General features: G+C 43.0%; 1 protein-coding gene across 1 annotated transcript in view; it reads right to left on the bottom strand.

Annotated features, from left to right (window-relative positions):
- Positions 1 to 4,164: 4,164 nt before the first annotated feature.
- Positions 4,165 to 22,748, bottom strand: part of PRKCH (protein kinase C eta) — a 204,083-nt gene continuing 185,499 nt past the window's right edge. Inside the window, exons 11-14 of the mRNA XM_088473768.1 lie at positions 21,835 to 21,973; positions 19,739 to 19,927; positions 7,150 to 7,293; positions 4,165 to 5,943 (exon numbers count right to left, since the gene is read on the bottom strand). Coding sequence (XP_088329894.1) covers positions 5,758 to 5,943; positions 7,150 to 7,293; positions 19,739 to 19,927; positions 21,835 to 21,973 — 658 coding nt within the window. The 3' untranslated portion in view covers positions 4,165 to 5,757. The remainder of the gene's footprint in view (positions 5,944 to 7,149; positions 7,294 to 19,738; positions 19,928 to 21,834; positions 21,974 to 22,748) is intronic.

Below are 22,748 nucleotides of genomic sequence, written 5' to 3'. Positions count from 1 at the left end.
CTGGGGATGAAATAAGAGGAAGCTACAAGCAAGAATGATTGTAAACAGAAATTTGACAGGCCCAAACAGCGCCCCCTGACCTGTGGTGCCCTGTGCAATGGCACTGGCCGCACTACCCTAGCTACAGCCCTGTGTGACAGTACTAGTCCTAAACTGTAGAAGTGCCCTTACTGTACCTGACTAATTCACCTACACAAACATCTTGTTCTGCAAAACCATGCACTTTGGGGTTTTTTTTTTTTTATATATATATATATGTAGCACTTTATACACTCTTAATTATAACCTCCTACTTATGTAGGACTTAACACATAGGCGTCTCTTTATTATTCTTTAACCTTCACTTTAAATCTCACACTAGTGTGATGCCATGGGGCGGTTCTGCTGGGTTGGCCTGGGGGGTCCCGTGCCCTGTAGTTTTTCCATAGGAGTGTTAGGGACCTGCCTGATGGAGGTCACCTGGATATGGTGGGCAGGCCCATAATTATGGCCATCATTATGCTAAGAACCTCTTTGATGCAATTTACCAGTATTATTATTAGGTTCATTATGGTTAGAGTGTGCACCTGCATTTGTTTCGTTTTCTGCTTGCAGCACTACAAGTCTCAGCAGGTAGCACCTCACAATGTGATTAGGGTGTACAATCTAGGGCCCCTCTCCCTATGTAATTTGGGGAAAATCCTAGCTTCCATTCCTTAATAGGGAATATATTTGATAATATACTTTAGAATTGTTCTAGAAATAAATAGGTGGTGTAGGTAGGTCATAGTACTGAGGTCATATATAAACCTAATTTATTTTAGATTGTCACAAACTGCAGCAACTGTGACATGAAGAGATTTATGAAATCTTCTAAAAAGTAAAAGTGAAGGTGTTGCCCACAGCAACCGATCATTTTGCAGATTGGTCATTGGCATTCTGGCTGAGGCACAGGAGGCCAGGCAACGGTTTGATTCCCAAGAGCATCAAGTCTCATTATTCCTAGCTGTGTTTCTTCATAACCCTTTGTCTTCCAAGTGTACTGAACTTCTAGCATTAACCCCGGCTGTGCTTGCTGACAACACTCTGGCTTTCCAGAAAACCAAACCCTTGGCTCTATCTCTGACTGCCCGTATTGGTAAGACCTGGGCATTAACCCTGATCGCAGTGACTGAGGCGTGTTTGGCCTCCAGCCATAGGGATCCATTAGTGAAAACAAAACACTGCAAATAAATTGCCAATACCATTACACAGAGATATATTGCAGTATTACAAATGTTTCTTGGTGGTGCATCTTTACACACGTTTGACAGATGTAGGTGTGAAAAATAAATTCCCTTTTTTTTTCACCTGCCAGAATGGCAATCTTGGATCAGTCGTCCCACTGTGTTTTGCTATTTCTAGCAATTAGCACCATTTCTTAGCTGAGAATGACACAATCTGATCTGCCTTATAGTTACTGACGTCATTCTACTGTGATCCAGGACAGTTTGCGAGACAAATCTCTGTCTAGAACTTGGATATGTTTGTGCATATTAAATTTCTCTTCATTTAAGTTTTTTCTTTACACTTTAAGATGAGGATTACTCAGATGACCGATGCTCACACAAGTGGTCCGATGCTATGCCGGCAGCTAGCGTCTTTTTACACAAGACGTCTCCTGCGCCATTTGCATAATTAGCCCCGGTGTACAAAGACGCAGCGGCTGTGGGAATAGCGCACATCTCCGAATCTGTCCCCTAATTACATAGGACCTGATTCAGCAAGGATCGCAGCTGCTAATACACACGCAATCGGCCGATTGTTGCGTACTACGTATGCATCGCAGTGTGCGAACCAGCCACTGTGATTGGGACTGCGATCACATTGACTACGTAGACCAATCGGAGAGTGATTGACAGGAAGGAGTGCCAGTGCGTTTGAACGCCGTTGCGGGGGTGTGCAAAAATTATCCACTGCGAAGCCTTACGCAGCTTGAGAACTCATACCGATGAAGTTTGCAATTTCTGAATAGGGTCTGACCTTGTGCAAGTGTGCGTGAGGCTGCGATGGTACTCGATTGTACCAATGGTTTTTCAATCTTGCTAAACATTCCGGATGTGTGCAAGGTAAAGTGGGCATTCTTATGTAGTGCTGCGGGGTCATAGTGATCGCAATGGATTAGCATACTATCGCAATTGAACTGCGTACGTAATCTCTAATGAATTTGCAGTTACGATCGGTAGTGAATCAGGCCCATAGAAAATATATACATATTCACCATATCTCAAAGGGCTTGAATGGAGGATATAAAAGATGCAAATAAAAAGTATAGTGGTCGCTCACATCAGCTTAATGATTTGCACAGGTGCTTGTAAAGGGTGGGGTCTGAACCCCTGAATGTTAGGGACGCCGGTATAGAGGAGCCTTGACGCTGGCCCGCGCTTAATTATATATTTGCAAATGTATGTAACTAATACCTCTGAATTGCTATTATCATGTAGGATTCAAGTATTCTTGCTGATATTGCTGCAGTGTGCTGGAGGGAATATCCCTTTTTTTCTGTGGTTCAGTGTAATCCCCACCCTTTACAAGCACCTGTGCAATATCATTAAGCTGATGTGAGCGACCACTATACTTTTTATTTGCAGTTCTGAGAGGCATGAAGGGAGCCAGCATTGGGAGTGCTAGTCCGTATAGTGCCATTTGGAGGTTTCTAGGTGAGTCAGCTCTCGGCTTATACATGTGCTGTTATTATGTAGTACATTAAATTGTAATTATATGACCAAGAGTGGGTGCTACTATTAGGTAGCAATAATTATTTTGGGATGAGCGTTTAGGTGTGGAGCCCCCAGAGTTGCTCTGGCTGGGCCTTTTTCAGGGCATCACCACTTAATTCACATTTCTATTATCATGTAGGATTCAAGTATTCTTCCCGAGGATATAAAAGATATATATCATATTTATGTAAATGGTAATAATTATAATGAGAGTGAAACGTTGAACAATATGATGAACTTCTTTAGTAGTGAAGTTTTTAAATATATTTCATTCAATAACTTTAATTTGTAGGCTGATCTTGCTGTACGTATATATACACTTACTATGTGTACAGGTTTATCTGATATGTGTCATCGTACCTAACTAGATCTAATAAATAATAATTGGATTCATGGTATGCCTATTTCAAGCTCCACATATATACATATAAACATGCACACACATTCCATCTGTGTGAGTTTATATACATGAGTTATTCCATCAAGTTTGCACTTAAAAAAGGTATTGTGGGCATATACTGACACCATGCAGGCTTACATTATCCAGCAATACTAATAGGTGAACGGTTACCTAAAATAAATTAATTTCACTTGACTACTGTGTTTATTTACTAAAAAAAAATATTTGACAATCCATCAGCCTATGCAACAGTATTCTAACACTACCAGTATTGTGAGGTCTATCATTACCAAACCTAATGTATCTTCTCAATACTGCGATTGGTTTTGCTGCCTTGCATACAGTATAAACCGCACTGTAGCAGACCAGTGTATTCATCTTAGTCATACAAACCAACAGTAATCAGGTGTGGAAGTGATATATTTTATCTAAACTAAAAAAAGTGTGCAGACTTCAAATTTAGTTATTGTGAGTCATTTCTCAATGGAAGAACAAAAGGTTTGTCGTCGAACAATGTGCGTCCATGGATTATGGATACTATTATACTAAATCAGTTACAGCTGGTTGGTAATGAGCTTTGCTCGGTTATAATAGAGAGTCAAGATCTAGGGACAGAGATGGATTAAGGAGGGGCTCCGGGTCCTCCTCTTTCAGGTGACCCCCCCTGACCGGAGCACACTGTTGCATTGTGCAGTTCCGTGCATATTGTAAGGGCTGGAGGAGTGGGGGCGATGCTGACAAGAGGGGGAGGGCCAGAGGAGTTCGGACGAGCCCCCTGTCTTAAATTCCTTGGCCCCCCCCCCTAAGGCTTAATCCAGCCCTGTCTGGGAATGCTCTTGCTACTCCATCAGCATTTGTACTGGTAGGGGGTGTCACTACCAGACTTCAGGGAACCCCTTTACACCAATGAACACTTTCTTATTAGAGTGTTTGTGTGTGTGTGTATATATATATATATATATATATATATATATATAACGAATAGACTAACACGGTAAGCAGGTTTAAAAAATGTTTTACATTTCATTTTGGAAAACATATACTGAATACAGAACCGTATATATTGCATTTATACTATAATTTCTAAGGGTGGATGGATGGTATTTAATTAGCCAAAAACATTATTTGGGCGCTAATTGATTCCCAAGGGATATCTAATTAGCCCCAAAGCCGATACTTATCAGGGATTTTTTCCAGGACCTGATGTGTCCTGAAAAATAATCCCCGAAAAGTGCAGTGTTTTCACGACTGCACTGGCGAAAACACATACAGTAGGTTTGTGAACTTATCACAGATACTATGCATTTTCGCTCGAAAAAAAAATCCTAATTGTTCGGCCGAACAAATAGGATACGAGGATAAAAATAATCTGCGAAAAATGGGGATTACCAATTTTTCACCTTCGAAAATATATTGGGGCTAATTGGATACTGCTCAGTGACTTTACAGCTACAGATGGAGCAGCCTGTACTATAACTTCTGGATCATCAGATCAATAGCCTACCTTCCAATAATAAATAGACAGTTTGAGTTATAACATTTTGCTTAAGTACATCCCCAAATATGCTATAGACCGTTCTCCATCGTATACAGACTTCATAGCTTATCCTGCAACTGTGTGTTTAGTGAAAAGACTTTTACACCTTTCTTTTCATGTGCTATATACTGTTATTTGGTCATGGGTGGCCTTCAAATAAAAGAATGTCTAAATGGAATTTCGGTCTTGTTACTGGTGAAAATATTAGAAGAAATAACAAAAAAATGTAAAAGCGTTTAAGAATAGGAAAACAGCTGTTTGCACACAAATCTTGTGCTCGTGTGTAACTGCTCCTATAGGTGCATATATTTATTATATTATAACCACACAGTTCAAACTCGCCACCTGGTGGTGGAAGGTTTATGTCCTTTATCCTGGAACAAAACTGATTCTCCACCTTGGCCACTTCTTTTACCAACTGGGTGTAACTACAGTAATTCAGCTAAAGTCTCTTTGTACTCCAATTCGCTCATACCAGTGGTATCTACTGTATCATTGTCTGCTTGAATAATGTGAGTACCTTGGTTGTATATGGCTTAGCTGCTTGTGATCTGTAATCTTAGGTTAATTTATTTATACTGTAATTATCCTGAGGCCAGGTCCATGTCCAGTTACATAACAAAATGCCTACAGGATGAAAATTGACCAGTTCTGTTACAAAGTTTAAAAAAGCCCTTTAAATTCTCCTTCCCAAACCTCAGGTGCCATCTGTGAGGATGCACAATGTTGCCTTCTGACAGAGCACTAGAGCTTGTTCTAGCACAGATGCAGCTTTAAATAGAGACTGAAGTTTCAGCCGGAAGCACAAATCTTCTTTAACCTTCTTGCAAGTTTGGGATGCAGATTACAAGCCTGAGACAGCAAGAATACGAAGCTCAATTCTCTTGAGAAATCCTCTCCTCCGCAGTTATTAATGGGTCCAAAGCTGGAGACTTCTGCTTTTAAACACCAATAGATGTTTAAAGTTCAGGGCATTTTGATACAGTACCAGCACTATAAATAATTCAACTTCTGAGTGCAGTAAAGCATTATGCCAACAGACATATTAGGTGTTTCCTGGTGTTCTCTGCTGCTGATGTATTTTAGTTCTCAGCGTCTGGTCTTATTGAAGCATCCTGTGAAATGTTCAAAGGTTCTGGAGCAGTGTAAGAGAAGTTTCTGAACTCATCCTGATTAATCATTGGGAGAAGCCTCTCATCAATGGGGGTTAATACTGCTTCCTCTTTAATGAACTCTGGGTCAAAGTTGCTCACATCCTCTCTGGTTTTCTGTATAACAAAAAGAAAAGATGAGCTGCCATTCAGGCAATTGGGCACTGATTTTGTTCTGATATAAATAATGGATAAATGTAACAGAAATGTAATTAAAAAAAAGTTAAACATATATATATATATATATATATATATATATGAAAACGGTAAATGGACAAGAGGGCACTCTATAGTGCATTAAACGTATTTATTACATAAAATGGTAATCAGCATACATCATGTGCAGCACGTCGATGCTTATACCTAAATAAAGATGGTGGGGGCTTGTTACCACATGGTTCAAACAAACCCCATAAGGCATGCACCACTACAGCTCTCCTTTGTCGGATTTGGACCCATCGTATCCAGCCGCCGGTGGAAGCTGTCTCTAGTCGGATCACGCTAGTCCAGATGCAGCACTGGGGACGCCAGTTATTATATAATATATTATATATCTATTATATAATGAATGTTTAAAGAATATGTATCATTGAATAGAAATGGAGGCAACACGATTTCTTTTAGATTTCTGAAAGTTTTTGTTTACAGCACAATTATGTTTTACTTATGATTGGTGGATTCAATCTATTTAAGAGATTAGCACACGTCACGAAAACCAGCCCTCTGATGAAGTCTCTGACGAAACGCATTAGGGCGGGGTTTCGTGACGTGTTTATCTCTTGGAGTTCCCAGTGCTGTATCCGGACTAGCATGATCCAACTGGGTTAATATCCGTCACTGCCTGTAATGGATCCTCAAAGGGACTTTAATAAACATAATAATCCACAATAAGGGGTATGCTATAACTTATTATTCACATTTTCCTAATGAACAGATTTAATGATACAAAGGACAAGACTTATAAATACTTCTAAATAGAAACCATTCAGATTCCAGCTAACATTTTCTAGAATGTACTAGATAAGGGATAGTCTAGTGCTGTTCAGAGCTAGACATGCTCCTGGGGGTGTGACCACATCCCCTCATTAATATAGACATGCCCTCTCTAGACCCATGGCCACGCCCCCTGTCTAGGAGATTATCACCTCTGATGTTGGGAGGTATTTATTAGTATCACATGTATATTATACAAGCATATTAACATTAGGTTAATTAAACTGTTATTTTAGAGCCTGTACTTTGCAGGTAAAGCATTGTTCTTGCATAATGAATGATTGGCAATAATTGTAATTAAGCATACAAAGTAGGTGGAAAGATACTTACAATCCTAGGTCTAAACGGAGGTTCGATTTCTTTTCTGTTTAACTGATCCCAGTTAATATCTTTAAAAAATGGATGCCATAAGATAGCTTTCTCGCCCCCCAGGGCCAGGCTTCCAAGTCGTTTACTAGGCTTTTTCTTCATGAGCTACGAAGAGAGAACAGGAAAGAGTCAGCACACTCACAAACAGGGATGTATTCAACTAGAAAAAGATATCACTGATGTGCTAATGGTGAAACATTACATGTTCCGTGGCCAGGCATGTAACTGGAAATGTATGGGACCCATAGCAAAATCGTTATGGGCATCTATTCCATACTTATATTTAGGCTCTCCCTCCAGGATCTCTTAGAGGCTAAGTGGGGAGCCTGGCAACAAATTTAAATACTGAATTTCCAGTATCGTGGAATGGGGGAGATGTGATAACCACCAGCCACTCAGCTCCCAATTGTCATGTTACAGGCTTTGTTTGAAAAATGACAGTTGGGAGCTGATTGGCTGGTGGTTTATCACACTCCAGTTTATCACTAGTACATCCGGCCCAAAGAGAGGCGGCGTCGTGATGATGCTATATCACAACCTCGCACCTCCTCCCACTTCACTGTGATCAGCTCCCAGGAGAATTAGCAAACATGCACCATCGTAAGGTCACAACCACCAGGATGCCTGTTCCGTCACTAGACCAGTATTCCATAAAGCAGAGTACTTATTACTTTAGAAGCACATTCATGCTGAGTACTTATTACTTTAGAAGTAATAAGATACTTAGTCTTAGTCTGAATTATATACACAGTATGTAGTAATTTTACCCTCATTATTATCCAAGTCATATAACTGCATTGATACATATATTAAAAAGCCATATTACATTTTCATATCCCCCAAGTATTGCCCAGCCAAAAACAGGACAAGCTGTGTGTGTACCTTGCACTTCACCAGGAGTAGGGACAAATTTGCCAACTTTTGGGATGGTGGGACAGTCCACTTAAATTGGGACTGGGCTGCCTAAGACCCTGATTCATTACCGATCGCAACTGCGATTACACATGCAATCGGCCAATTGTCGCCTTTTGCGCACTGCATCGCAAACCGGCCACTGTGATCGAGACTGCGATCGCAGAGGCTACGCAGACCCATCGTAGAGTAAATGATAGAAGTGTCGTTTATGGGGGTGATGGGGGGTGGTGGGCGAAATGCAGGCGCGCCAGTGCGTTTGAACGCTGTTGCATGGGTGTGTATAAATTAGCCACTGCGATGCCCCCTGCAGCCTGATGGCTCATAGTGTGCGATGAAGTTAGCAATTTCTGAATAAGGTCAGAGCTAGGGCAAGGGTGCGTGAGGCTGCGATGGTACTCCATTGCACCGATGGTTTTGCAGTCTTGCTAAACAATACGGATGTGTGTAAGGTAAATTGGGCATCCTCATGTAGTGCTGCGGCAGCATAGCGATCGCAGGCGAACTGCGTGTGTAATCGCTATTGCATTTACAGTTGCGATCAATAATGAATCAGGCTCTAAATCAGGACAATTGGGGGGGTAAGAATTGTCCTTTAATGCACACTTCTTCCCCGGTTCGGGAAGGAACGTTATGTTGCGCAGTAGCAAAAGGGGGCATGGCCTCGCAGGAAGTAGTCCTGTTATCACTGGGAGGGGGGGGGTGACGGAGGTGAGTGCCATGCCGGCTGGCTCACTCACAGTGTGTGGAGCAGAGTGCTGCACTTAATTGTACAGTGCAGCACCCGGCTCCTGTCAGGGGGAGTCTGCACCTTGGTGACACTCCACTTGTGATGAGACCGTGTACAGGACCCCCTTTGGCTGCAGTCACATGACCTGCTATGGCTGAAGTTAAATCTGGGTGTTAATCACAGAGATTAAATTAGAGAACATTAAAATTTGGATATGTTAGACCGACCAGGGATAGTGTCTGAAAGGTAAAGAGTGTAAGATTGTATTTAGTCTATACAGAAAACCTGCTAGATGGGAGTTTCACAAAGGTTAATAACAATATTTTTAAAATTCTTAAACACAACATAACATTTATGAATGAAATCTTAATTTGCTTTAACGCTCTAAGTGATTATTTATAATCATCATTAAAAAAATAACATCTTCTTTTCAGTGTCACGGATTCTCCAGGCAGCGACCCAATGACCTACTGTACCGGCTCCTGCTGTGCCAAGCACGGAGATCTACTCAGCAGCTGCAGGTCTTACTGTAGGTGACCTCTCCTGAAGGACATTAGTTGTCAGGTGATTGGCTCCAGGCAGCTATAATATCCTAACATATGTGTCAATCAATTCAAGCTTGTCCACCTGCTATCATTAATCCTGGGAAAATACATTATTTTTTCTTTTACAGAATTAAGCAAATTAAACTTTCTTACATAACTTAGCAAGACTTTCTAGATCATCACCAATTAGCTGCAATTGATCCCTATAATTACAAAATTAACATTTAAGATGTGACAAGAGTTACCTGAAGAGGTTGGGTAGGGGATGCCGGCGCTCGGGATCCCAGCGGTCAAAATCCTGACGGTTAGGATATCGACACCTATCTGTAGGTATCCTAACCCTCCCCCTCTCCCTAACCCTCCCTCCCCGGTGCCTAAACCTAACCTCCCCCTCTAGTGCCTAAACCTAACCCTCCCCCTCCCAGCACCCTAAACCTAACCCTCCCCCCTTAGTGCCTAACCCTAACCCTAGTGCCTAACCTTAATGCCTAACGCTAAACCTCCCCCTAACCCCGCTACTTACCCTCGAGATGCCAGCGCCGGGAATCTGACAGGTGTCGGGATTCCGGTGCCGGTATTCTAAGCGCCGGGATATTGACCGTATCCCATCTTAAGGTCTCTGTCATACATACATTTTTTTTTTTGATCTATGTAAAAATTTCCTTCCTCCATTCAAACTCCAACCTCCCTCCCACAAGAGCGAGAGTAAAAAATTAATGCATACATTTATAGCTAAACAAGAGTTTTCTGAAGTTCCACATGGACAGCAGCAATATACATGGATTTGAGGTTTCCTTTAAGGTGGGTACACACTATACAGATATATCTGCAGATGATGGTTGTTCGTACACACTGAACAACCATCACCTGTACCTGCCTGCAGGTCCCGGCGAGCAGGGGGCGTGTCCCGTTGGGCAGGGGGCGTGGCTCGCCCCACTCCCCGCAGCTGCCGCTATGTGCGTACAGGCAGTCTGCAGACCGCTCGTACACACCTGCCGATGGACAGATATGTCTGCAGACATACAGTATCTGTCCATCGGCTGTGCAGCACAGCCAATGCGATATGTCGGCAGCAGATACATTGGCCGATCAATTGATTGGCCAATGTATCTGTCAGTGTGTACCCAGCTTTAGAAAAAGGTGTTTGCACTGTAGGCAAGATGGATATGGGCGGTCTGCAGACATAAGGAGAGATGGTAAGAGCCAAATGTGATATAACCAGTGCTATTTGACACTTACATTGCACCTCGGTATGTATGAAAGCAGATAACTTAGAGAAAAATCACTTTTTTCTAATAATCTGCAAACCTCTAACGATGTTACTCTCACCATACTTTTGTATGGAGACAGAATATCATCCTGTAGTTATTAAAAACGATAGGTGCACTATTGTGGCTTATAGGTTTTTTTCACATACCGACAGGATTACCTGCCGGTATGTGAACATACCTGTGGCGGCTCTGCGGCATCCACGGGGGTCTCAGGCTGTGCATGAGATCTCACAATGATTGCGAGATCTCGCGCATGGACAGTGGGGCCGCCAGGAGGTAAGATACAGCGGCTCAGCACCTGACTGATGCACTGCATTATTGCCTAGTGATAATGGCAATGATACAATTTAACCTGTATGTTCGTTACTATGCGGAGTGTGCTATTCTGCATAAAGTTACAACACACCAGCAGAATAAGAGCCTAGGCTCCAGCACAGGGTTTCTGGGTGTCTGGGGGATGCACATGCCAACCCAGTAGGCTATGATTGGCTCTTACTCACTCTGGGCAATTCAATTAGTGGAGATGGCCACAAGTGCAGTAAGAATGTTAGGAATGGCTCCACCAATACTGGGTTACTGTATTCTGTGATACTGTATGTACAGCCGAAAATCATGGCCCTGCATTGCAGAAAATTGTATAGGAGTCCATGTCTGCAGAAGAACCTTTGCAGCTAGTTTAGCAGCACGGTCCTGGAAAACAAAAGAGGTCTCCAATGTCTACTAAACATGGTGGTGAGTCTGCATGGTTTGCTCCAAGGCCATGGGCCTATAGCTTTGTGACAGCTACATACTGTATATAATATTCCCTTTACCATTTTCAGGAAAGGAAAACTTCATTAATTTTTTTAGAAATATCCCAGTTATACTTGTTGTACCATATTTTAAGACATGCATTTTATTACCGTCTGCCCGGCTACATAAAACCAAGATGGCCTGTTAGCTCATCTCATTCATGTCTGTCTGATGCCATTTAGGTTTGCACTGGCCTGTCTCCAGAGCAGAAATTCCACCTCCGACTGGTGAATACTAGCTCTGTTACAGCTTCAGCAGGTGGGGAAAGTCAGCGACGGATTTACAAATAGTTCCCGAAACTGAATAAAGTGAATATTTATGGCACCCCTGAGCAGTAGTGCAGTTTTTGTGTGTGCTGTTCCTCTATGTCAGTTCCATAATTACTATAACCGACACCTACAATCTAAAAATACTAATCAGCGACCTTGAATGACATTGATTTTTTTTTTATTATTTGCATACTTTTCCTATTTTATATTTAGTATAATCTTTAATGCTCAGCTATTGAATGCTATAGTCTTCTAATACCCAGTGTATTATGATAAAGCAATATCACTGTGAAATTATTTTACAAATGTATTATAATATTACAGTATGCTTTTTGTTGTGTTTATATTTATCGGTTCTGTCATTTATTAAAGGAGGAGTATTTATAGTACATGTCATTATTACATAGTGGACCTGATTCCGAGTGGTATGTAAAAAACAGTTGTAATTCCTGACGGTTACAGCAATTGTAAATGTAAAGTAACTATCCGCTCGCATTCTGAGCCTTACGCATCTATGCGACAGCGCCACCCCGCAACAGGATACAAAAAGATCTGTATCCACAACAGACATAAATAAATTAATCAATTAAAAGAGAAGTAAAATTGGCAAGAATGTCAAATAAATGAAGACAAAAATAATTAGTAGCAGAGAGCAGATCTCCTAAAATACGGTATCTGGTTCCCAAAACATAAGAAATATAAATGTTTTCCCACCAGCAATATGAAATGTCTGACCAATGCACTATACTACAAGAACCTATAATAAAGTAAATTATTAGACAGAATTCTTGTTTAAAATGTTGTAACTTTTTTCAGTACAGATAATAAAGGATTTCCCTGCAGGGAGATAATGATCTTATACAATATTATAAAATTATATGAGCATCTCAATATTGTTCTGTACAGAGCTGCATATCTAGACTTCATAGGGATAACGGAATAATGGGAGTGGGGATTTATTGTACATACACTAAAGCATGTAGTTGTACCTCTTCCTAGAACTGATTTATGTCTTTCAGAGCACAATTAAACAGCTAGATCCTGACAGAGACAATGGGGGAGGTGTACTAAGCCTTGGAGAGAGATAAACGGGGTTATTCATCATTACATAATTATCACAAATGTACTATGTACCCTCCCCCTGCTGCTTAATGTGACCCTGCTGCTGCTCGTATCTTCTCGGCCCTTCTTCCTTCCCTCCGTAGCTGCCGGTATCCTTTCTAACTCCCCTTACCTTTGCGGCCGCCAGTGTTCGTCCCCCCCTGCCAGTGTCTGCCCCCCCTCTTTCCACAGCCATCGGTGTCCATCACCCCCCCGCGTGTGGCCGCCGGTGTTGATCCATAACCCACCTTTGCCCCTGCAGGTGTCCTTCACCCCCCTTGCAGCCCCGGGTGTTCATTCCCCATGGCTGGTATCTGGATGCCCTTCCCTCCGCAGCCATTGGTGTCCATCACCCCCCCGCGCGTGGCCGCCTGTGTTCTTCCGTAACCCGCCTCCGCTGGTGTTCATCACCCCCGCGGTAGGTATCTCCCTTCGCGGCCGCCAGAGTTAGTCCGTCCCCGCCCTCGCCGGTGTTCTTCACCCCCGCTGATCCTCCTCACAAGCTTCCTCCAGCTCCCGGCAGAACAAGCTCTGACCCGGCAGAAGAGCACAGGAGGGAGCCAGTGACAGCCAGAGACTCCGGAGGTAAACACAGCAGGAGGGATCTGAATAGGTCCCTTCTGCTGCACAAGCTGCTGCTGTTATTATTATTATTACATTTTATTATAAGGCACCACAAGTGGTCCGCAGCGCCGTACATACAGTAAAGGGTACACAGAACATTACATTACTGCTGTTGTTATCGGATGCTGTACGCCATCTGATGTATAGTATCACTGTCAAGTTCCGAAAAAAAAATGCTTTTTCGGAACTTGATGAATTACATAATTTCCACATCCCCATACTAAAGTATGGGGACTGTGGAAATTATCGGGGCAGAATTGTAACCAGGAGATATCAGCAGGCTTGCCTACCCTTCCGATTTTCAGGTGCCGCTCCCGGCCCCTCGGAAAGGCAGGCAAGCCTCCCGGAAGCCACCAACCCTCCAGACTTCCCCCCAGAATAAACTAGAAACCCCCGCAGCAGGGAAAGGGGGACGCGATTCGTGCTGAATCGCGTCATCGTGGCCCCGTCCCCTGCTTCACAATGCCGGAAATAACGGCATTGTGAAGAGGGACGGGGCCACGATGACACGATCGCGTGGCTCCCCCCCAATGTGACATAAATGTCCGGACACGCCCCCCACTGTTAGCTGACAATCAGCTCCCTCCCGGAAGGAGGGAGCTGATTGTCGGCAAGTATGTCTCAGTGATAGCTCCTGTGTTACATGCTTAATTAATAGCCCTGAGCCTTAATTTTTACAAAGTTTGGGAAAATGTTCATTTTCACCCTCTATTTAAAAATGAAGTGATGATGAATAGGCCCCAATGTACCAACCAATTAGCTCCTCACACTTTACAGCAGTGGTGTCAAACTCCAGCCATCCAGCTGCAGTGGAACTACACATCCCAGCATGCACTGTCACAGTTTTGCTCTTAGGGCATGCTAACACTGTGGCAGGGCATGCTGGGATATGTAGTCCCACAGCAACTGGATGGCCACAGCCCTGCTTTACAGGCTGTGTTTGCAAAGTGACAGTTAGGAGCTGTTTGGTTGGTACATTATCTCTCTACATTGTATCACTCTCGAAGGCTTAGTACATCTACCCCAATATCTGAAAAACAAATTTTACATTGAAAGGAATAACTCCTCCTAAAACATAATAATCATTTCAATAGTAATATCTATAAAACATGGATAAATTCACTTGTTTCCATGGTAAACATATTTATGCCAATACTAGTACTCAGTGTGACAATAATAAGAAATAATCTTTCATGTTTTTTCCCCCCATTAAATCAGCTTTTCACATTCTAATATTAGGCAGTGATCCTGTATGAAGAGAGTTGTTTTTCTTAACAACGCACAGAAAATAAAATGTTTGGTTATGGGGTAAAAAAGTACAGAGACCACTGCAAGCCCTGACTGGTAAAGACTGGTGACACTCTAGAGTTGCTTCTTTGTACTGAAATTCTGAAGCTTAGAGGTCTTCATGCAGTGATGGCCCCAGATCTACTAGCACCCTGTGGGGGAGATGTATCAAGCTTTGTAGAGAGATAAATTGGAGAGAGATAAAGTTCCAACCAATCAGCTTCTAAAGCTGGATAAGCACCTGTACAATCAGCAGCTGATGGGGTAAAACTCTCCAGATCAGCCATGCAGTGTCTCCCCAGTGTGACCCCCCCCCAGTCAGCTGGCTGTGAGACGCGTTCACACTGTACAGACATAGCACATAGTGTGTACGGGCCTCTGTGGGATGGGATGGCCGGACCGATAAATATTAAACAGCACATGGTGTTGCTCTATTTCAGGGATGGGGAACCTCAGGCCCTGGGGCCATATAAGGCCTGGGGAATCATTTGGTTTGGCCCTCAGAGCTTTTTTCTGCTTGCCTCATTTGGCTAGCAGAGTGCCCAGAATCTATGCAGCAGTGCCGCCGGGAGCGTCCTTAGGACCCTTTTGACGGTACACCCAGGGGCGTAGAGAGCCACGCCGGGCCCCGGTAAAGAGGGGGCATGGCCTAATTTCAGAAGGCGTGGCCATGCCCCCTTGAAAAAAAAAGTGTTTTGGCGCCGGGGAGAGGGCGCTGTGAGCCCCTCAGCCCGGCGCAAAGCCAGTGGGGGGCGCGATCAGGCATAGGAGATTGCTGTAGCTGCTACTTAGCAGCCACAAGCAATCTCCCACTGCAGCCCAGCACACGCTGTATATATATTCTATATATAGAATAATAAAGAAACGGAGCGCAAATCTGCAAATTGAGATTAGTCCCAAGTAATTAAAATTATTTGACGTGGGTCTATGTGCAATGCCTCGTATATTGAGCCGGCGTTCTTCCTTCTTTTCAATAATTCCTGTATCCACAACACAGGTACTGAATCGCTACAAATAAAATAGAAGGAGCGCCACAGTGCATTATCTCAAACATTTATTTAGAAAACAAATTTCCATCAAACATATGTCTTGAATGACGTACCGAAAAAAGCGGTCAGACCACCGCAAGTATACAGCACACAAAATCAAGTCTCCGGGCTGCTTGTTCCTTCTATTTTATTTGTAGTAAATATATATATATATATATATATATATATATATATGCCTTATTAATATTAAATCCCATGGCAGAAGGTAGTTGAACTCTCACTGACCCTGTCAACCTGGCTGTCACTAAGCCTGCGCTGACAGGACAGAATACTACTGTGCCGGGCAGCAACAACACTCAGCCCGGTAAAATCCTCCATACCTACAGTGTTGGAGGACAGAGTTGCGGGGCAGAGGAGCCTGAAGGGCTGGCCCGGCTGGGGCCTGGAGCCAGTGAGAAGTGTTAGGGAAGTGGGAAGCTGAGGTGGGTCAGCCAGCACTAATGTATAAAAGAAGGCAGCGTAAAGGAGATAAGGGGTACACAAATGGTAACTTACCTGTGCAGCAGCCCAACGATGTAGCCATCAGGACTGTAGAGCGGGCCAATGAAGGAGCAGGTGTCAGCCGACGGTCATGAGAATGACTGCGGGACAGGGCTGGTGGTCAGCGGCTGCGGCACAGTCAAAGAAGCTCCCGCAGTGTGGAGTGATCCCGGGTGAGGTGGCCAGCATGAGGACCCTGGCTCAAGATTCCTGCAGTAGTGCCCGGGAGCAACACGGGCGATGTGATAGATGCCCTGTCGGAAGTCCCCCTGTGATGACCAAAGGACCCCTGGAGCTTGGAGCTGCCCTGCCTGCTAATCATCAGGAGACCCTGCTGCCAGAGAGGAGGTCACTGCAGAGGGAGGCACTGCCAAGGCTATGCTGCCGCCGGATAAGCCACTGCGGAGGCAAACTCAGTGGAGGACCCCTGCTGCTGGGCTGCAAAAAATGGGCAGGAAGTGTGCAGAGACGCCCGCCCACTTCAGGACCTAGGCTGAGAGGACCCTGCTGACAGGCGCCCGACTGAGAAACATGGGCGGTGGGGAGCCCACTGCAGAATCAACACCGTTGCCAGAAAGCCGCTGCCTGGAAGAAGAACGCACACCCGGACCACCTTGTAGTTTCACCTATAGGTGCTGGGGGTTGCTCGCTTGGCCGGCGGGCCCCCTAAGCCGCCGGGCCCCATAGCAAGTGCACCCCCTGCACCCTCTATAGTTACGCTATTGCAGCTTGCCTATGTTCTCTGTGCGTCTGCGGGTGTATCTGCATGCTAAACACTACGTTAGTGTTACAGCCGCTGACACTGTAACGTAGCATTTCGCATACAGATACACCCGCATATGCTCAGAGAACATAGGCATCCTGCATATCATTCTGCACCCATTGGTCACATTTTTAAAATCTCACCCAGCGAAAAAAAAACTTTCTGCACTGCTCGGCACGTCTAGGTGTGCTAGTGAGCTTTACCCTCATCAAGGAGCGACCTCAGCCAACACGTCCCCATAGCCTGTGAGAACATATGCTTTATGCAAATGCACTATTTTCTCCACAAACCAATGTGCCTTGGCGGTAATTGTCTTTCACTGCACAGCAGCTGTCTTGGTCTTTTATGAAACAATATACGCCCAACTTAATGGACTAGTAATAGCAATCATAAAAAGAATAATTTGGCCACTAGAGGCACTATTTTCGTAAACAGACTTCATAATACAGTCAGGTGCATAAATGTTGGGACATTGACAGAATTTTAATATTTTGGCCTCTATTCACCACCACCACAATGGCTTTGAAATGAAACAAACAAGATGTGCTTTAACTGCAGACTTTCAGATTTAATTTGAGGGTAATTACATCCAAATCAGGTGAACGGTGTAGGAATTACAACGGTTTCTATATGTGCCTCCCACTTTTTAAGGGGCCAAAAGTAATGGGACAAACTAAACAATTTTAAATCTAACTTTCACTTTTTAATACTTTGTTGTAAATCCTTTGCAGGCAATTACAGCCTGAAGTCTGGAACGCATAGACATCACCAGACGCTGGGTTTCATCCCTGGTGATGCTTTGTCAGGCCTCCACTGCAAATGTCTTCAGTTCCTGCTTGTTCTTGGGGCATTTTCCCTTCAGTTTTGTCTTCATCAAGTGAAATGCATGCTCAATCTAATTCAGGTCAGGGGATTGACTTGGCCATTGCATAACATTCCACTTTTTAGCCTTAAAAAACTCTTTGGTTGCTTTTGCAGTATGCTTCGGGTCATTGTCCATCTGCACTGTGAAGCGCCGTCCAATGAGTTCTGAAGCATTTGACTGAATATGAGCATATAATAGTGCCCGAAAGACTTCAGAATTCATTCTGCTGCTTTTGTCAGCAGTCACATCATCAATAAATACAAGGGAACCAGTTCCATTGGCAGCCATACATGCCCACGCCATGACACTACCACCACCATGCTTCACTGATGAGGTGGTATGTTTTGGATCATGAGCAGTTCCTTTCCTTCTCCATACTCTTCTCTTCCCATCACTCTGGTTCAAGTTGATCTTTGTCTCATCTGTCCATAGGATGTTGTTCCAGAACTGTAATGGCTTTTTTAGATGTTGTTTGGCAAACTCTAATCTGGTCTTCCTGTTTTTGAGGCTCATCAATGGTTTACATCTTGTGGTGAACCCTCTGTATTCACTCTTGTGAAGTCTTCTCTTGATTGTTGACTTTGACACATATACACCTACCTCCTGGAGAGTGTTCTTGATTTGGCCAACTGTTGTGAAGGGGTTTTTCTTCACCAGGGAAATAATTCTTCTGTCATCCACCACAGTTGTTTTCCGTGGTCTTCCGGGTCTTTTGGTGTTGCTGAGCTCTCCGGTGCGTTCTTTCTTTTTAAGAATGTTCCAAACAGTTGATTTGGCCACACCTAATGTTTTTGCTATCTCTCTGATGGGTTTGTTTTGATTTTTCAGCGTAATGATGGCTTGTATCACTGATAGTGACAGCTCTTTGGATCTCATATTGAGAGTCGACAGCAACTGATTCCAAATGCAAACGTCACACCTAGAATCAACTCCAGACCTTTTACCTGCTTAATTGATAATGAAATAACGAGGGAATAGCCCACACCTGTCCATGAAATAGCTTTTGAGTTGATAGTCCCATTACTTTTGGCCCCTTAAAAAGTGGGAGTCACAATTAGAAACCGTTGTAATTCCTACACCGTTCACCTGATTTGGATGTAATTACCCTCAAATTAAATTTGAAAGACTTCAGTTAAAGCACATCTTGTTTGTTTCATTTCAAAGCCATTGTGGTGGTGAATAGAGGACAAAATATGAAAATTCTGTCAATGTCCCAATATTTATGCACCTGACTGTATATCAACAAAGCGAGCAATATGACAGCGCTTACCCATATACCTAAATGTACTGAAAAGCAGCTACTTGTAGAAATTAACTTATATCCATTTATTTTACTAATCATAAGCAAAATATTTACTTCGATATCAAGCTATGTGTCTCATTTAACATGTTCAGCATAAAAATATATATATCTTTGTTCCCCCATCAAAAATAATAATAATAATAATAATAATAATAATAATAATGCAGACATACTTCAAAATAAATACAAAAATAATCAAAAAGCCCATGTAGATGTCAGAAAAAGGTTCTAGCAAACGGTTGATGGTGAGCTCTGGATAGGAATATTCTTGCTGTGTGGTTTTTAAATAACATCTCATGTCAATGCCTATTTGCTTAAAATGTATTATACTTTAATAACTTGCTATTGTTGCATTAAATACAAATGTAAACACATTTGTAGCACCTATACAAAAAAATGACAGACTTTGAAATATCCATACAAAAATAATGGTGAAAAGTGACAGAATTTTGCTGAACCAATGGAAATTATGTTTATTCGGTATGCGATACAGCAGATTGTTATCATGCCAAGTGTCTGATGAGAAAGACATTATGGAAGACACTAGAAAGAAACTTACGGCCTGAAGAATTCCTGTGGCATCCTGGGAGAGCCACGCTGGATAGGCAACTTCATCATTCAAGATAGCTTCAAAAAGATCATCCTCATTCTCTGCTTCAAAGGGGGCATGACCACAAAGCATCTCATATAGAAGAACGCCCATTGCCCACCAGTCCACCAGAGGTCCGTACAGCATCTCTTGTAAAATCTGCATACAAAAGAGAACATTGTAATCAATTGTGTAGCTTAAGTTGGAGACAGGGGAACTCCCATGGCTTTGGACAGTTTCACATGGGGCAGGGGAACAAGCCATTGTACCAAGCTTCCTCTCTGAGCCAAAAAAGCTTTGTGGTATTGGTTACACTATTATGTTTGAGCAGAGCCAGGTTAAGACCACATTGGGCCTAGGCAACACACTGGTTTAGGCCCCTTCCTCCCCTCAACTGGTCAAGAAAACATAAAAAAACTTAAACCGGGTTAAGGTAATTTGGACCCCTCATTGCCCACTGGACCCTTGGCAGGAGGCTAAAATTGTCAATTTGATGATCCAGATATGTGTTTGAGCGTCCAATAAATAACTTAAGCCAATTTGTGCTTACTATACAGAAGAAACAACCTTAGAGCTGTACAATTTGACCATGCTGGTGGCTCCTTGTTAATACTGTTTAAGCAGCAGTAGAAGAGTACCAGGTTAAGGCTGGGCATTTGGCAGTCAATAGGGGGCATAGGACAGTCCATAATGGACTTAAGGTTATCATCTTGGGTATGGAACTGAATATAGTAGGAATTACAAACGTATTGTATGGCAGACAAAGGAATATGCTGAACAATTAGTCCCGATATGAACCATAGGAGACACAGACTCCTTTGTACAGGTGGTTTGAGAACAGTGAATCACTGTGCAAAACAACATTTAATACAGCTTGTAATAATATTAAGGTTAATTTTACTCATCATATTTAAGCCAATTCTCTATCAGAGGCCTGTGGCTTTTATTATTTGTGCAAAGAGCTACAGGTGTTCCCCATGATCTTGATAGAACCTTAAAGAAAGACATGCGAAGAGAAGAATACACTCAAAGGGATATATTTACTAAAGTGAGAGTTTTAGAAGTGTAGATGTTGTCCATAGCAACCAATCAGATTCTAGCTATTACCTTATAGACTGTGCTAAATAAGTGTAGAGTAGAATCTGATTGGTTGCTATGGGCAACATCTCCACTTCTAAAAACCTGCACTTTAGTAAATAGTCCCCAAAGTGTTTAATCAATTATTAATTTTGTTCCAGATTGACTTTTTTCCTTGAAACCACACCATACACCTTCAGGACATACTTGCCTACTTTTGAAAAAGCATTTCAGGGAGATTGTGAAAGCATCACCTATGAGTGTGCGTTTAAGTGGCGTGTACTGCTACATCTGAGAGAGACCTATCATAAAATTGATTTACATCAAAGTGTAAATGAGCCCCAAAGCAGTTAGTAAGATTAAAGATGCGTATCCACTTGTAGATCTTGGAACGACATTGTAATCATACAGTCGTTCCTCATCCCCTGTAGTGCCTAAACTGAACGATATGTCGTTCAGTGCAGGCACCCTCCCTCATCCCTGAACATGGCCAATCTGTCATCGGCATGTTCAGGCGATGGTTGATGTCGGAAACGACCAGCGGGAGTGCGCATCGCTGGTCGTTTCTGAGATTATACTGGCCGATTTATACACGATTAATGAGCGCATGAACGATTACGATGTTGTAATCGTATCGTTCAATCACTCTGTTTAATCGGCAAGTGGATACGCGGCTTAACTTGAAAACACACTGACACTTTTCAGAAAATGCCTGCAGCCATAGGGATCATTGTGCCTTATAACCAATGCAGGGAAATAATACTAATGATCCCATTTCAATGTATAGATCTCTGGGTTTTTTTTTTTTTTTTTTTTTAAATAACAGCTTCATAATGGGGTTAAGGTGCAATCAGGCAGATTACTAGACTCTACAGGGAGTCAAGGAGATTGCTACTCTTTCAGTGCGTATCCCTGACAATCACGGAGAGTTGGCAAGTATGCTTCAGGATCCTCTATTTACTTAAGAATAATGTTCAGATTAATATTACCTCTGGTGCAATGTAGTCGGGTGTCCCACAGAATGTCGAAGTTGCACATCCTTCACGAATGCCCTCTTTGCACATCCCAAAGTCAGCCAACTTGCAATGACCTTCGTGATCTAGCAAAACGTTGTCCAGCTTCAGATCTCTGCAATAAATTAAATCCATTAAAGTGTCTATTACTCACAGCAATACAAGAGTCTAAATAAAAAAAATGTTCTGTAGTTTTTATTATATTTTATTTTGTTGCCATATAGGTAATTGATAAATAAAATTAAATATAATTTAATAGGTAGTAGCAGGATTATAGGCAAATTATTTTAATTAAAATATCATTCATGATTAAGTAATCTGTAAGCATAGTAAATAGTAGATTTATTTTATAGTAGAGTAAATTAAATAGTTTACATTGTACATGTTAAATGTTTAGATAATTAAGCAAGCTAGGTTTGTATACAGATGTGTCCTTTTCCATTTTGGGCGGCGCTGCGGCACGCATGCCATGAATAGGTAGGGCCGTCTCTACCTATAGGCTAAATGGGCAGTTGCCCAAGGGCCCCAGGATTCCAAGGGCCCGTGGCCGATAGCACCTCTACCCCCCATCGCATAGCTGTTACCACTGATAGTACTGCATGGGGAGGAGGCAGAGGTGGGTACCGTCTCAGGGTGGAACTAGCAGCGGTGCAGCCGGTGCATTGCATCGGGGCCCGCTGTGGTGCAGGGGCCCATAGCTGCCGCTGCACCCCCACTAGTGTCCCCTGGGCCCCAAGTGTAGGGCGGACCACAGTGAGAGCGGTCTGCCCTACACAGTTTACAAACACACAGCCGTCAGCGGTGGCTGCTACTGGGGGCATTGTATAGAGGGAGGCGTTACAAGGGGCACTGTATAGGGAGAGCTGCTACTGGGGGCCCTGTTTGGGGAG

The sequence above is a fragment of the Taudactylus pleione genome, unplaced genomic scaffold (assembly GCF_031769625.1).
Source record: "Taudactylus pleione unplaced genomic scaffold, aTauple2 ptg000139l, whole genome shotgun sequence".
Classification (NCBI taxonomy): Eukaryota; Metazoa; Chordata; class Amphibia; order Anura; family Myobatrachidae; genus Taudactylus; species Taudactylus pleione.
The sequence above is the reverse complement of the archived record's forward strand: the minus strand, read 5'-3'. Positions and strand labels throughout refer to the sequence as shown.